We start from the raw sequence: 15,647 nt of genomic DNA on the forward strand, positions 1-15,647 counted from the left end.
AAGAGACTTTGTGGTGAGGTTTCTCCACCCACAAGGAGTATATTATTAGCCGGTTTTCCGGGGACTCATCCACCGACGGATTGAGAGGCTTCGTCCACCTTACGGACACGCCGAGGAGTAGGAGTATCATCTCCGAACCTCGTTACATCGACGCGTTGAGGTTTGATCTTCTTGTTTTCGTTTCCTTGTTTATTTTTCCGCTGCGCTAACGAATTGTAGGAAGAAACGCGAGAGATTTGGGGTCGGCTATTCACACCCCCTCTCTAGCCGAGTACGAAGGATCCCAACAATAAACTCTCCTAAGACTAGGTGAGATGTATTGCCCATTGAGGGAACAACAAGCGTCGGTCTGATCTAAGGTTTCAGTGAAATATGAAAGTCAGGACTAGACATTCCCTAGGCTGTCTAAAATGTTTTTGTACATTTATTTCATATTATGTTTGTTTTGCTAACTCTATGATACAGGAAATCAAAGCTAGAGTTAAGACATTCTAGACGCCCAAAATGGGTCTAGGTGCCGTGAGATCAAGGTGATCAGAAAGGATTTAGTTACTTGGAATGACTCGAATCTAGCCACATAAGAAGCTGAGTTGGCATACCCTGGTTGGCTAGCACACGTTAGCTTCCAAGTACCCGAGAAGGGATAGAGACGACTTGGATAGAGGTTCACCAAGGTACAACCACATCAGCAGTCCAAGCGCTCGGAAGGAATAAGTCAGCGACGAAGGTGGATCAGATAAGCTTGGGTGGAGGCGCAGGGATCAGGTCCAAGCGCCTAAAAGAGGTTATAAAAGAAGAGTTCAACCAACAGCTCGGGACACACATTCTATACGACTTTCACACTCGTTCGCTGCTCCAAAACTTGCTCTACGATGCCGAAACACTACTTCGACAATTGACACTCAAGTTACTACATTCTTCATTTGCCAATATCTTTTTTATTTACATACACTTTGTATTCAATTCATCTGTATTCATATCAAACTTATAGTGAATTGTCCAACGAAAGGACTCAATGAGTGTGAGCCTTAGATTGTTGTCGCCTGATTATGAACCAAGTAAAAATAAAGATGTTAAGCTTGTGCGTATTTTTCATTTCTTTGTTTCGGCTGCATATTCTCATATTTTTCGAAAAAAGTGAAAAATGATGAGTTCTATTCATCCAAAGTTGTTTTCAATCCTACACTTGTATTCTTTTGAAAAAACTTTATAAGAATTGAATCATGATATATGATGATAACTAGATCTTTTTTACCATAGTCCCAGGTATTTAAAAACTATTAGATGGATCTCGGATCTCGAGATCCGACTATGCTTGGCTCTGGATTAGATGGGGCTCGCCTGACCCAGCGCAACAATCTTTCAATGGCCATATCACACGCCAGGCTAAGGCTACGTCGGCCAGGTCACGGATGGCTCGGCCAGTTTGACACTTGCGTTGAAACAAATCGGGCTAATCAACTCCATGCGGCCGGAAATCCTGCGAAGAATTACCATTGAGGTGAAGATCAATTATATTTGGAGAAGCAGGCGAACTGGAGGGGAGGGGATGGCGGAGGAAAGAACACTTGGGAAGAGCGGGGAGCTTACGGAGACGGCGCCGGGAAAGGCACTCACCGTGGAGGTCGAGGAGCTCCCCAAAGCTATCGTGCGCCGGGTTGTGAAAGATAAACTTTCCAAGTTGTCTTCGGGAGGAGGGGAAGAGGAGATATTGGTAAACAAAGATGCACTGTTGGCCTTCTCTGAGAGCACTCGCATCTTCATCCATTACCTCTCCGCCACGTGAGACTCCTCTCCTGCGGTTGCTGGGAGCTTCTAGGGTTTATGTTGTTTAAATTGGAAAGTAGGACCGCGATCTTCCTTAGACAGACGGCGCCTATAACTTAGTTGCGATTTGTTTATCTTTTTATTCTTATCATCTGCTCGGTTAAAATTTTATGTTATGTATTTTACAATTTTAAATGTTTGTAGTTAATGTCCTCTAATTGCCCGTCGTTCGTTAATGATTCATTCCCCCCACCTTTTTTTAAAATCTCTATGTACTGTGTATAGGAAAATGCTGGCTATTGATTCTTATCGACTGAAATTTGAATGATTACTCTATGAAGGGCAAATGATATCTGCAAGGAATCAAAGAGGCAAACAATCAATGCTGATGATGTCCTGAAGGCGCTTGAGGAGATTGGCTTTGTTGAATTTGTTGAGCCTTTAAAAGCTTCTTTAGAGGGTCAGTAATTTGCTTCCTTATATTAGAATCATTGTTTTAATTATCTCGTACAGGTTTCTGTATTATGCATGTATATAGGTGATTACAACCACACTTGTGAACATATTTTTACATATATTATTTATCTGTGAATGTTTTGACTCTTGGCATGCTGATGGTCTCTTTTCATTATGATGGCTGTGGCCATTATGGACCTACAAGGCTGCAACATATGAGATTTTGTTTTCGAAAAATATGCAAGCTGTCTTTATGGTTCAGAAGTCATTTTTACATTTCGTGAAGATGGAGAACTAGAATCATAGAGTAACTCCTTCTGTTCATTTATGTCTTAGGACTGAATATTGCATAACTTTGTAGATAATCATACTATGTTGGCGAAATGTATCGGAACATTGACAAAATACCGAAATAGTATCATTTTAGTCAAAGGTCAAAACTCTAGTATGGTTTGAGATTTTGAACCTTGGTAAGATGTTTTCAAGCCATTTTAAGTTATTGACCTTTGGTTGCTTTACCATCCTATGTTTGTTTGTTTGCTACATCTTTTGGTATTTTGAGATAGTTAGGATTCTGTGAGAAAACATGAATTCGTTAAAGTCTAATAAGTCTTTAAAATTTTGTTAGATTTTTTATTAGAAATATCTGATATCAAGTATAAGTCATTATATGAATATATAAAAAGAGCTTAGGATCCTATATATTAGATAAGTTTTTAAAATAATACAATGTTCAATTTCTAACATGATATTAAAGCAAACCCTAACCGCTCTCCAAACCCCTTAGCTGCCACTCTATGGTGGCGTTTGGTTTAGAGGTTTGGGAATGAGGGAATAGATTTATTCCCAAACCTTGTGTTTGGTTGATGGGAATGAAATCAAGATTTTGGAATGGAATAAAAAAACTTGGGTATGGATGAAACCCACCCTTTCCCTTGGGTTTTAATGGAATGGGAATGAGAATTAAGTTTTAGATGAAAATACCCTTAGTATATTTGTTCAATTTTTCTTTTATTTCACTCTCTCTCCTTGTTCTCTCTCATCATACTTTCTCTCTCCTCATTCTATCATCACACTTTCTCTCTTAACATACTTTCTCTCTACTCATTCTTTCTCATCACACATTCTCTACCATTTTGTTTCTATATTCTCTCCCATCACACACTCTCTCTCTTCATTTTCTCTCTCTTCATTCTCTCCTTATTTTTCTCATCATACTTTCTCTCTCCTCAATCTCTCTTATCGTATACTTTCTCCTCATTTTCTCTCTCTTCATTCTCTCCTTATTTTTCTCATCATACTTTCTCTCTCCTCAATCTCTCTTATCATACTCTCTCTCCACATTTTCTCTCATCACACTTTCTCTCTCTTTATTCTCTTTCATCACACACTCTCTCTCCTCATTTTCTCTCATCACACTTTCTCTCTCCTCAATCTCTCATTTTCTCTCATCACACTTTCTTTTTCTTCATTTTTTTCTCATCATTCTTTCTCTCTCATCACACTTTCTCTCTCATCATACTTTTTCTCTTCTCAATCTCTCCTATCACGCTCTCTCTCCTTATTTTCTTTGATCACACTTTCCCTCTCTTCATTTTTTTCCCATCATACTTTCTCTCTCATCACACTTTATCTCTCATCATTTTCTCTCATCATATGTTTCTCTCACATTCAACTTTCTCTCCAATCTAATTTTTTCTTTTATTTTTCTCTAAGAGTAAAAAAGGAAATTTAGGTTCATTCTGATTGAAAATATTCAACTAACCAAACGTTATTTTTAAGAATGATACCCAAGCTCATACCCATTCCCATTCCACAATACTATGATACCCATTCCCATTCCGATTCCTAAGAGAGAATCAAACGCCATCTAAATCCTAGTTGTCTCTTCTATCGCAACCATTAAAGGATGTTAACCCTAGCCTCCTCTTCCCCTATTGATTAGTGTCGACAGTCTTTACCATCCATTGTTGCGAGCAAGCATCTGATCCCCCTCTTCTCCCCTATTCACCATTGTTTATTATTTTATTATGTGTTCTAAAGACAACAAAATATTTCTCGTACCTACCTTCACATTTTCCTTGCTTTCTCTTTGATTTTTTTGTTGTTGTTTATCAACCTTCATTGTTGATTTTTCCCTATTACCAGCTTCATTGTTGGGTTTTTCCTTATTACTCAGCCTTCATTTCTAATTTTTCCAGTTTCTCACCAGATTTTTCTACAAATTTTCACATATAACAATGTCAGAAGTTGTAGAAACAACTGCTACAATACAATCAAAAAATCCTCATTGCGATAGTTTATGGTGCAATTATTGTAAAAAGATATGTCATACTCATAAACGGTGTTGGAAGCTTCTTGAAAAGCCTCCCAACCAAGATTGGGACATAAATATAAATAAATAAGGATCAGTAGTTTTATCAATAGTCATATGCATATGGCGAATACACAACAACATGAAGCAACATTGAATACACAACAATATGAAGCAACACCAAAGAAGTCAGGTGGATTCAACTAAAAAGAGGTTGAGATCTCTTATTCATAACATTGACAAGCCTTCAGGTACTTATTCATTGGTGTATTCGGTTATATTTTCATCCCCTATTGGATTAAATGTATTGGGTACAACTTTTTTCAACTCTTGGATCATGCATTTAGGAGCTACTAATTATATGATCCACTCACGAAGTACCTTTTCCATGTACTCCTACAATAAAAAAATATCCACAACTAATGACTTATGGTTTCTGCAGCAGGTGTAGGAGATGTTAAGATAAGTTCATCATTAACATTTTTTATGTCCCCAAATTATCCACAAACCGTATTTCTATCCAAAATCTTGAAATTTATGTTGCAATGTGATTTTTTATCATAGTTATTGAGTATTACAGGATAAGGATTCGAGAAAGATGATTGGACATGCTAAAGAAAGAAATAGACTACTATCTTGAAACTTTGGGTCGATCAAGCATTAACAAAGATAAGATACTTGCCACTTTAGTTTTATAACTTTATCGGTTGGAGATTTGGCTCCACTACCACCGACTTGGACATCTGTCATTTGAAAACATTTAAATTTTGTTTCCATGTTTATTCCAAAGTATAAATATCGAGAGTTTCCATTGTGTGTGAATTTGCTAAACACACACATGTGGATTTTTATTAAGTAATACAAAAAGTTGTTTTCCCTTTTATCTCATTCACATCCTTCTACCATTAATGTTAGTAATGCCCTCTTAATTTTTTGTTTGATGATTAATAACCAATCTGGGGTCAATATCAAAAGGTATGGGACATATAATGCTAGCGATTATTATTTAGTATTAATTTCTTATTTTAATAGTAGGTCATCTTGTGTCAATACACCACAACAAAACACAATTGTAGAAAGAAAAAATAGTCATGTCCTATGGTCAATCCAAGCTCTTTTATGCTAAAAATTATGCCTAAATCTTTTGGGGGAAGCAGTTCTTATAACCGTTTATCTTATAAATCGTTAGCCTTACAAAATCTTATGGTTTAAGAGTTAAATAGAAACACTCAACATTGTATCCAAACATACATACTATAAAAATCTTGTCCTAAGATACTTAGGCGTGTCATTTGTTCATGGACATAGTCAAAATAGAGGGAAGGATGATACTTAGGCGTGTGTCATTTGTTCATGGACATAGTCAAAATAGAGGGAAGGATGCTAAAATGTGTATTTGTGGGTTATTCTTCAAGTTAGAAAGGGTACAAGTGTTATCATCCTTCATCAACGAAGTTGTATGTGTTAGTGCACATTACTTTCAATGAACAAGCATCTTACTTCACTACACCTCATCTAAGGGGAGAATTATTGAAAGTTAAGGATGGGTATTTCTTACTCGACCTGTCCTTATGCCCAATGTCTAAGCGAACATCCGAGTCCATGCCAAATCCTATGTTTGAGTTTATGCCAAATGGTGTGCCTAAACCTATGTCAGATTCTATTTCTCAACTTGTGCCGGAATCTATGCCAAATCCTGTGCCTGAACTTGTGTTTGAATTAATTTTAACTTTGTCATTAAAAATATAGACTTGACAATGCGCACCTGAGGGAGAAGATGGTAGTCCTTGAACTAATGCATGCCCAAGAATCCAACACAAATTCTAAGAATGAAGTAACAATTTCTAATTCTTCATTACAAATTAAAATTGAACATCATGTGGATGATGAGGACTTAAATATTTTCAATGCGGTCAGAAAAGGAACCAGAGAGTCCTTTTATATCCTCTTGCAAACTTCCTATCTTTTAAATAGTTTTCACATCGCACAAAGCCTTCTTGATTAACTTGAACACTATTATCATTCCTACCACCTTAATCTGAGGCATTATCCAATGAGAAATAAAAACAAGAAATGGAAGCATTAGAGAAGTATAAAATGTTGGAATCGATGAAGTTATTGGCTGAAAAGAAACCTTTAGGGTGTAAATGGGTCTATGGATTGAAATATAGAGCAGATGGACTAATAGAGAGATATAAAAAAAAGTTGGTAGCCAAAAGTTGCACTAAAACTTATACAACAACAACCAAGTCTTATCCCACTAGATGGGGTTGACTATATGAATTCTTTTATGCCATTGAGCTCTATCTCCTATTATATCATCATCTATATTTAAATAAATTTTATCTTGTTTTATTGTTGCTAACCGAAGTCTTTTTTGGTTTTTCTCATTTGATATGCGTGTTTGTCATAGTTTCACATCGCCTAACTGGAGTACATACTCATACTATTTTAAACGTGCCTCTCAGAGTTTTTCCTCAATAGATGCAATTTCGACTTTCTCTTTAATGTTCTCATTTCTGATTCTATCCATTCTTGGATGTCCATGTTGGAGTGTATACTAAAAGCCTAGCTTTTGTAAACATTTATTTGTTAAAATAAAAGAATCACATTGGTCAATATCTGCATTTATTTATTAAATGTAATTATTCAATTAATTTATATAGTAGACAACATGCAGTGTGGTGTCACACTCAGAAGATCATGTTGTCGGTTCTCTATAAATTATAAACAGTTGCTCGCGACTAAGATAGAAAGGGACAAACTATCAGTATAGTCGTAGTGTAATCAAGTATTAGTTTATCTTGACTAATAAATTACACTAATACACTTTAAGTGTATTGAGTAGGATCATTTAGGTATGTTCTTTTGTACTGACTTAGTAAAAGAACTAAACCTTAGTTATTATGGAAGTGTGTGCTCTTAATCCTAATATAATAACAAGCACATATATTTAATATTTATTTCTTTGATTTATCAAAGGGTGAGGTTTAGCTCGATAAATCAATATGCCCGATAAGTTGGGAAATGATATTACTTATAGTGTGTGTTGTTGATTATAGAAGGAATCTGTGTCCTAGTTATTTAGGTTGAGAATGTCCCCAAGAGGAGCTCATAAGGATTGCCATGTTAAACCCTGCAGGTGAACCTAGTCCGACATGACAATAAAGTTGAGTGGACTCTTGGAGCTAGATATTAATTAAGTGAGTTGTCAGTAACTTACTTAATTAGTGGACATTCATAATTTTAAACACAGGGAGACTAACACACTCATGATAAGAAGGAGCCCATAATGTAATTTGGGATTGGTGCGGTAGTGCGGTAATAACTCTCTAGTGGAATGAGTTATTATCGATGAACTTGAGTTGTGTGTTCGGGGCGAACACGGGATACTCAAGCTCATCGGAAGGCCAAAACCAATTTCTCCTCTAGGTCTCTGTCGTAGCCTCATTATAGCCTAAAGTCCATCCAAATGTAAGGCTCTTCTTGGTTTCCAAGAAGGGGGCCGGACCATTACTTGGTGACCAAGTAATGGCCGGTCACATCCTCTTGAAGGGGCCGGCCCTATAGCTTGGTGACCAAGCTTGTAGGGCCGACCATAACAATTCAAAAAGGGAGGGTTGTTTTGAATTTTTAAAATCTTCTCTTTGTAGAAAACTATAAGTTTTAAAAGAGAGATTTTAATTTTTAAAACTTTCTTTATTTGAATTAGGCCACATGTTTAAATAGAGAGTTTAAAAGATTTTAAAACTTTCCTTTTTTAACCATCCTTATGGTTTAAGAAAAAAAAAGGGAAAAGAAGTTTAAAATTTAAATTTTCTATCACTATATTAAAAAAGGAAATTTTATAAGAGAGTTTTTAAATTTTAAAACATGGTTTTAATTTTTAGAAACTTTCCTTTTTTAACTCATACTTTAGGAAAGAGAGCTTGTAAATTTTATAAGAGGATTTCTTCTTGTAAAGTTTAAAAAAAAAATATTTTTCCTTTCCTTTTAATTGTGGCCGGCAAGGGCCGGCCAATAGGATTAAACCAAATTTAATCCTAAACCAAATAGGATTGATCTCAACCATTGATTGATGATTGATTCAATCAAGAGGAAAGAAAAGGAAAAATAAAAAGGGAAAAGGAAAAACTCTTGGATGATTTTATTTTTTGTAAAAGGTTTTTCCTTATTTGCCTTGGGCAAGTAATATAAAAGAAGGGGTGAGGGGGCTTCATGAGACACAACTCTTATTCTTTTGCTTGGGTGATCTCTTGGTGGCCGGCCCTCTCCCTTCTTCCTCTCCCTTTGCTCTCTTCTCCTTGGTGGTGGTGGTGGCCGGATTTTAGAAGAAGGAGGAAGCTTTTGGGTGGTGTTCATCTTGGAGGATCGTCGCCCACACGACGTCCAAGGCGAGGCGAGGAATACGGCAGAAGATCTCGAGGTCATTAGCTTACAAAGAGAAGGTATAACTAGTATTTTTCTTCCGCATCATACTAGTTATTTTTCTTTGTATGAATTCTAAATACAAGAGGCAATTAGATCTAGTTTATCGAATTTATTTTTCGATTTTGTGTTTTCTTCTTTTTCGAATTTGTGATTCGATTGTTCCTTTTGGTTAACCTAGAGTTATTTAAGGAAATAAATATTAGCTTTCCTTAAAAGGCTTTGCCTAGGCGGTGGTGGTTGCTCCCATATCCAAGAAGGCCATGTGCATCGCCATGCAGTCCTGGAAGCCAATTTTGGAAATTAATATTTATGGAATTAATAACCTAGGTAGATTTGAATCAATAGTGTTAAGTTCCGCTTGCGATTCAAATCTAAACCATTAAGAACAGATAAATTAAATTTGGAATAAATGATGTTAAGTTCCGTCTGCGATTCCTTATTTAATTTCTAAAGAACACAATAGGTTATTTAAGGAAAGGTTCGACACTTGTATAAAAATTTTTGTACAGTAGAATCAGTACGTTTTCCTAGGTTTAACCAACAGTCCACACATCTACCTTAACATCCTTATCTTTGCAACTCTTATCTTTTGTTCATGTGCTCAAGCCCAACATTTTGCTCCATATAACATAGCAGGTCTAACTGCGATTTTATAGAATTTCTCTTTAAGTTTTAAAGGTTACGGTCACACAAAACACCCGACGCTTTTCTTCATTTCAACAATCTTACTTGTATTCTAGGTAAGACATCTCTCTCAATCCCTCCATCATTTTGCAAGAATGATCCTAAATATCTAAAGTTCTCGTTTTCGGACAACTCGTCATCTCCTATCTTAACAATTGTCTCATTATGTCTAATATTGCTAAACTTAAATTTCATATATCTTGTCTTTATTCTACTAAGCCTAAAATCTTTCCCTTCTAGTGTTTCCCGCCAAGATTTTAGTTTAACATTTACTTTTTCACGTGTTTTATCTACCAAAATAATATTATCTACAAATAATATGCACCACGGTACTGTCTTGAATGTGTATAGTGAGATCATCTATAATTAGTGTAAAAAGATAGGAACTTAGAGCCGATCCTTGACGTAACCCTATCTTTATTGGAAATGCTTCAGTTACTCCACCTGAAGTCTTAACTCTAGTCGTTACATCCTCATACATATCCTTAATTAATTTAATATATGTTACGCTAACACCTCTCTTTTCTAGAATTCTCCATATCATTTCTCTTGGAATTCTATTATAAGTTTTTTCTAAGTCAATGAATATCATGTGTAGATCTTGTTTTTGCTCCGATATTTTTCAATTAATTGTCTAAAAAGATTTATAGTTTCTATTGTCGACTTTTTAGACATGAACTCAAATTGATTTTCGATCATCGTGGTCTCCTTAATTTTTTTTCTATTATTTTTTTTCAAAGTTTCATGGTATGACTCATTAGTTTAATACCCCTATAGTTTACACAATTTTGTACGTCTCCCTTGTTTTTATATAAGGGAACTGGAATACTTATCCTCGACATTTTTTTCGTTTTTAATATCATGTTAAATAATTTTTTAAGTCATTCAATACCTTGTTTCCCTAGGTATTTTCATACCTTTATTGGAATATCATTTAGTCCATGACTTTTCCATTGTGTATCCCATTTAAAACTTATTCTACTTCTGAAGTTTGAATTTTACGATAAAAATTTAAATTTCTATGCTCATTTGACCTACTTAAATTACCTAAGTTAAGTTAGTTACCTAAACGTTCATTAAAAAGTTGATGAAAATATCTCTTTTACCACTTTTTTATTTCTCCATCGTTTATTAGTACCCGATTAGATTCATCTTTAATACATTTTATTTAGATAAAATCTCTTATCTTCCTTTCTCTCACTTTAGCTATTCTATAAATATTTCTTTCCCCTTATTTTGTATCCAACTTTTGATATAATTGTTCAAAAGTTTCATTATTTGCTTCATTCACTACTCTCTTAGCTTCTTTCTTGGCTATTATATATTTTTTTAAGCTTTCCTCGTTCTTACAAATATATAATTCCTTATAAGCTATTCGTTTTTTCTTCGCTTTCTCTTGTAGTTTTTCATTCCACTACAAAGATTCCTTACTTAGTGGTGCATGTCCCTTTGACTCACCGAGGACACTCTTAGCTGCTATTTTCAACTTTAATACCATCTTGCCCCATGTCGTATTAGAATCACAGTATATTTCACCTAATGCTTGTACTCCTATCTTATCCTTAAATATATTTTGCTTCCCATCCTCTAACTTCCACCACTTAACTTTATGAGTCGTATATATTTTTTTTCTATTGATATTATGTTTGAGGCATATATCCAACATTACTAATCTATGATGGGTAGTTAAGATTTCTTCAGGGATGACCTTGCAATCTTTATAAATGTGTCTATCCTTCTTCCTAACCATAAGAAAGTCAATTTGTGATTTATTATTTCCATTTTTAAATGTGACTAAGTGTTATTCTCTTTTCTTAAAAAACGTATTAGCTAATATAAGGTCATATGCTATCGCAAAATCTAATATAGTTTTCCCTTCCTCATTTCTCGCTCCAAACCCATAACTCTACCCTCTTACATTCCTTATTTTTCACTCCGACATGCCCATTTAGATCACCTCCTATTAAAATCATTTCATTTGATGGAATGTTTTGTAATATTTCATCTAAGTCGTCCCAAAACCTTGATTTGATAGCTTCATCTAATCCTATATGCTAATTATGTTCATAGTTTCTTTCGCCACTATTATCTTAAGGGTTATAATTCTATCCTCTTTTCTAATTACTCCTACAATTTCATCCTTTAACAAACTATCTACAACAATACTCACTCCATTTCTTGTTTTACTTTTCCTGTGTACCATAACTTAAAACCCGAGTTCTCTATCAGTTTGGCCTTCTCGCCTAACCCATTTTGTCTCTTGTACACACAAAATACTAATTCTTCTTCTAATCATCATATCTATCAATGAGGGTTCCTATGTTCCATGTTTCAAATCTTAAATTATTAATTTTTCTATCATATTTGTTCTTATTCAACCTATGGTGTGAGAACTCTTGCCTATTTAACATTACACCCAAGTTCTAATGGAGATGTAGTGGTCCTTGCTGATACGTTACAGTTGGACCCTGCAATGCGAACTCTTGTATATTTAGCACTACATTCGAATTCTGGAGATGTAGCGACCCTTCCTGAGATGTTACAGTTGAACACTGCAACGCGTTTCTTCCGAGGAATAACATAGCATTAGCACAATAGTTTAATGAATCCATTAATTGAATATTTGTCATAGTTTTAACTCTGGCTGGCAACCAAATGCAACCCTTCTCTTTTATATAGGCTTGGGATCGGCTATGGCTGGTTCATCATGGGCGGAATTGTTGCACTAAAACTTATAAGATTGAGTATCTAGAGACTTTTGCTGTAGCTGCAAAAATGGATATTGTCAAAATTTTACTATCATTGACAACTAATTATAGTTGAGAGTTATCAAAAATGTAATTTTTTTATATGGAGAACTAGAGGAAGAAATTTATATGGAAGTCCACTATGATACGGAAATAATTTGAATGCTCATATTGTATGTAAATTAAAGAAAGCCTTATATACAAATAAGAGTTATGATTATCACAAGGTACAGAGAAAATCACAGGGATTAAACATTGTTTATTAAACTAGTCACAACTTTCTCAGTGTATGTTGATGATATAATAGTTATAGAAAATGATGATAAGGAAAGACAATTTCTAAGAGTTTGAATTTAAAATAATTTCGTGGATTAAAATGGCTTACTCTAAGCTAGCCATTTTCATTTCACAATAGAAATATGTCACACATCTAAAGAAACAGACAAATCAACATGTAAGCCAGCAAGTACTCTAATAGATTCAAATCTCTGACTTGGAATAACTGTGGAAAATGTTGTAGTAAATAAAGGAATGTATCAACATCTGATAAGAAAACTTATTTATATGTCTTATATACGACCCGACATAGCATATGCAGCAAGTGTGATTAATCAATTCATACAAAACCCAGAAAAATGTATAAGCAACTCACCAAGTATTACAGTATGTCAAAGAGACACTAGGAAATAATATCCTCTTTAAAATAAATGAAGGTTTGGTGCTAAAGGCATATATGTATTATGATAGGTCAATAGTTGATAGGAGGTCAACCACTGATATTGCACCTTTCTTGGTGGTAACCTTGTGACACGGAGGAGCAGGAAACAGGATGTGATTGCGCAATCTAATGTAGATGTAACTTTCTGAACAATAACTCAAGGTGTGTGAATACTTTGGTTAAAAATCATCTTGAAAGATTTGAAGATCAAATGGGATGATCCAATAAGACTTTATTGTGATAATGTCTACAATTAGCATAACTCACAATCCAGTACAACATGATCGAATGAATCACATTGACATTGATAGACACTTCATCAAAGGAAAAACTAGCGAGATTAGGTTAATTTGTACCTCTTACATATCTACATATGGACAAGTTACAAATATATTTACTAAAGGAGCTATGTGTTTCAAAGTATCCTATTCAACTAGGAATGATAAACATCTATTCTCCAGTTTTAGGGGGAGTATGGGAAATGATAATTTTGTAGAAGTGTTTAGTAAAAGTCTTTAGGGTGTTTTATTAGAAAAGTTTGTTATGAAGAATAAGTCAATGTTATGAATATAAAAAGAGGTTAGAATCCTGTTGGACAAGTTTTTTAAGTAATACAATTCTCAATTTTCAACATATTCCTTTTTGGAAGTAAACAAACAGCGTAGTTATGTTGGGACATGTAAATCATTGATATTGAAAATGCATCTCAGGAGAAACTTGTTTATCAGTATTCAAGTGAATAGTGTAGGACAAATGGATTATTCCAAATGCTGTTGATACTGGAACTTTTTGTTATCCCATACCTGATACTGACGCTCCAGTTTGACACTTCAGATATTCATCCCCTAGCCGATGAACAAATTTTAAGTTGTTTGTACTAAGAATTGAACAAGGCAAATGTTGTATTTTCTAATTATGAGTTCCCTTTAGTATAGTGTCTTGTAAATCAAAATAGTGACCATCTGTTTGCTTAAACCACATTTGATGTGCCATTAGGATCCTCAATTGTAATAATCATTACTGATCTGTGAATACTTATTCCACGGAGTTCTTTAGCATGATAATTGAGGGCTCTTTCACCACATACGAGAACTGAGAATATGTATATAGTATAGAACAAAATAATACACAGTACTAAAAAAACAACAAATAATATGATTCATCCATATTAATAACAAAAGTAAGGGCTCAAGTTCAGTGCAAGGACCATCCTATGAAGTCAGATAATGTTTATTGATCTGTTGTCAGCTAAAACTCTCTTTACTGGAGAGAAATTTCCACTAAGCTGCCTCTGATGATGATAGTGTATACTGATCTGATGCTATGTAGAACTCTGTAAAAGAGAAATTTTCACAAAGCGACAACTTTGTTTGCTATAATGCCCCGATTCTGAAAGATACTTTTAGTTATGCTCTCTATCGTCAACAGGCAGCCCTGTTCTCATATAATGAAGCTTCTTGACATTAAATTTCAGCCACCCTGCTGGACAGTTTTTGCGTGCTTATATATCCATGTATGCAGGAGACCCTTTAACATTTATGCCTACCAGTTAATTTGATAGATTTTGCAACTGGACCATCAGTGTTTTTTTTTTTGAATGTTACTATGTAATTACCTTTTCCATGATACTGCAAAGCATTATACAAGAATTCTGAATAATCACCAAGCCTTTGATACTAACAGAGTTTAGAAAAAGGAATGAAGTCAAAAGGTCTGGAGTAAAAGGAAAAGAGACTGCCAAGAAGCGGAAAATAGAAGACACACCCAGCAAGAATGGTAGAAAAGAGTAAATGGTTGTCAGAGAACAGGGAAAGTCTACTTTTTGGTGTCTATGATGTTACGGACAATATTGTAGGAGGGTTTGTTTCTTCATGAGTCATTATAAATGGTGAAAAAAAGGTTTTCTGTTGCATTTAGCTTGCCAGATTAGAACTTGCCTAATTTGAATGGCATGATTATTCTGTAGGGTGTCTTTATGATACATTTGTAATAGACTAATTGCTTACTTCACCATCACGAACTAATTGCTTACTTTCTCACAATTTACAGTATGCATGCACAAAGTCATTAAACTCCCAGGTCCATATAGGGCACATGAATGTGATTGGTATCTATGGAGGTTGTCCCCTAGTACAGATGGAATGAAGATTTGTAATTATATATTATTTCATCTCATGCTGTAAATGTTGGTCATTGTCAATCTTATATGTTAAATTTATCTTCAATGTAAACTTACATAAATGTCGTGTACAAAATTTGTATAATATTGTCTAACAACATGATAGGCTGTATGGACATTGTATGACTCTCAGGTAGGCAAACATTGTTTCTATGACAAATTGCTTTTAATTGGAAGGACGCAAATCCCTGTCGGATAGAATGAGAATCATGTTTTGATCACATTCTGTGTTCGTACTATTTAGTTTTTTTCATGGTTACAAATTTCAATCCCTTTAATTTACTTCACACGTTAATCAATTGGCATAAAGAGCAGTATAAAGTTAATGACTCCTGAATTGGATCATCTGAT

At 34.6% G+C, this 15,647-nt stretch overlaps 1 protein-coding gene across 2 annotated transcripts; it reads left to right on the forward strand.

Annotated features, from left to right (window-relative positions):
• Positions 1-1,450: 1,450 nt before the first annotated feature.
• LOC122045566 (DNA polymerase epsilon subunit 3-like) lies at positions 1,451-15,441 on the forward strand. Of its 2 annotated transcripts, none has more exons than XM_042605845.1 (3): positions 1,451-1,782; positions 2,109-2,227; positions 15,167-15,441. In XM_042605845.1, the coding sequence occupies exons 1-3, from the start codon at positions 1,466-1,468 to the stop codon at positions 15,298-15,300; spliced, it is 570 nt and encodes a 189-aa protein (XP_042461779.1). In that variant the 5' UTR covers positions 1,451-1,465; the 3' UTR covers positions 15,301-15,441. The 2 variants fall into 2 exon arrangements, with proteins under 2 accessions (XP_042461779.1, XP_042461780.1); XM_042605846.1 differs by lacking the exon at positions 15,167-15,441 and adding an exon at positions 14,801-15,148.
• Positions 15,442-15,647: the final 206 nt, after the last annotated feature.

Source organism: Zingiber officinale, chromosome 2B (assembly GCF_018446385.1).
Source record: "Zingiber officinale cultivar Zhangliang chromosome 2B, Zo_v1.1, whole genome shotgun sequence".
Taxonomy (NCBI): domain Eukaryota; kingdom Viridiplantae; phylum Streptophyta; class Magnoliopsida; order Zingiberales; family Zingiberaceae; genus Zingiber; species Zingiber officinale.

Coding starts and splice junctions, on each gene's coding strand:
- LOC122045566 (XM_042605845.1), top strand. CDS start 1,466: ATGCGGCCGGAAATCCTGCGAAGAATTACCATTGAGGTGAAGATCAAT. Junction 1,783..2,108: donor ATCCATTACCTCTCCGCCAC/GTGAGACTCCTC, acceptor TACTCTATGAAG/GGCAAATGATATCTGCAAGG. Junction 2,228..15,166: donor TTTAAAAGCTTCTTTAGAGG/GTCAGTAATTTG, acceptor CACAATTTACAG/TATGCATGCACAAAGTCATT.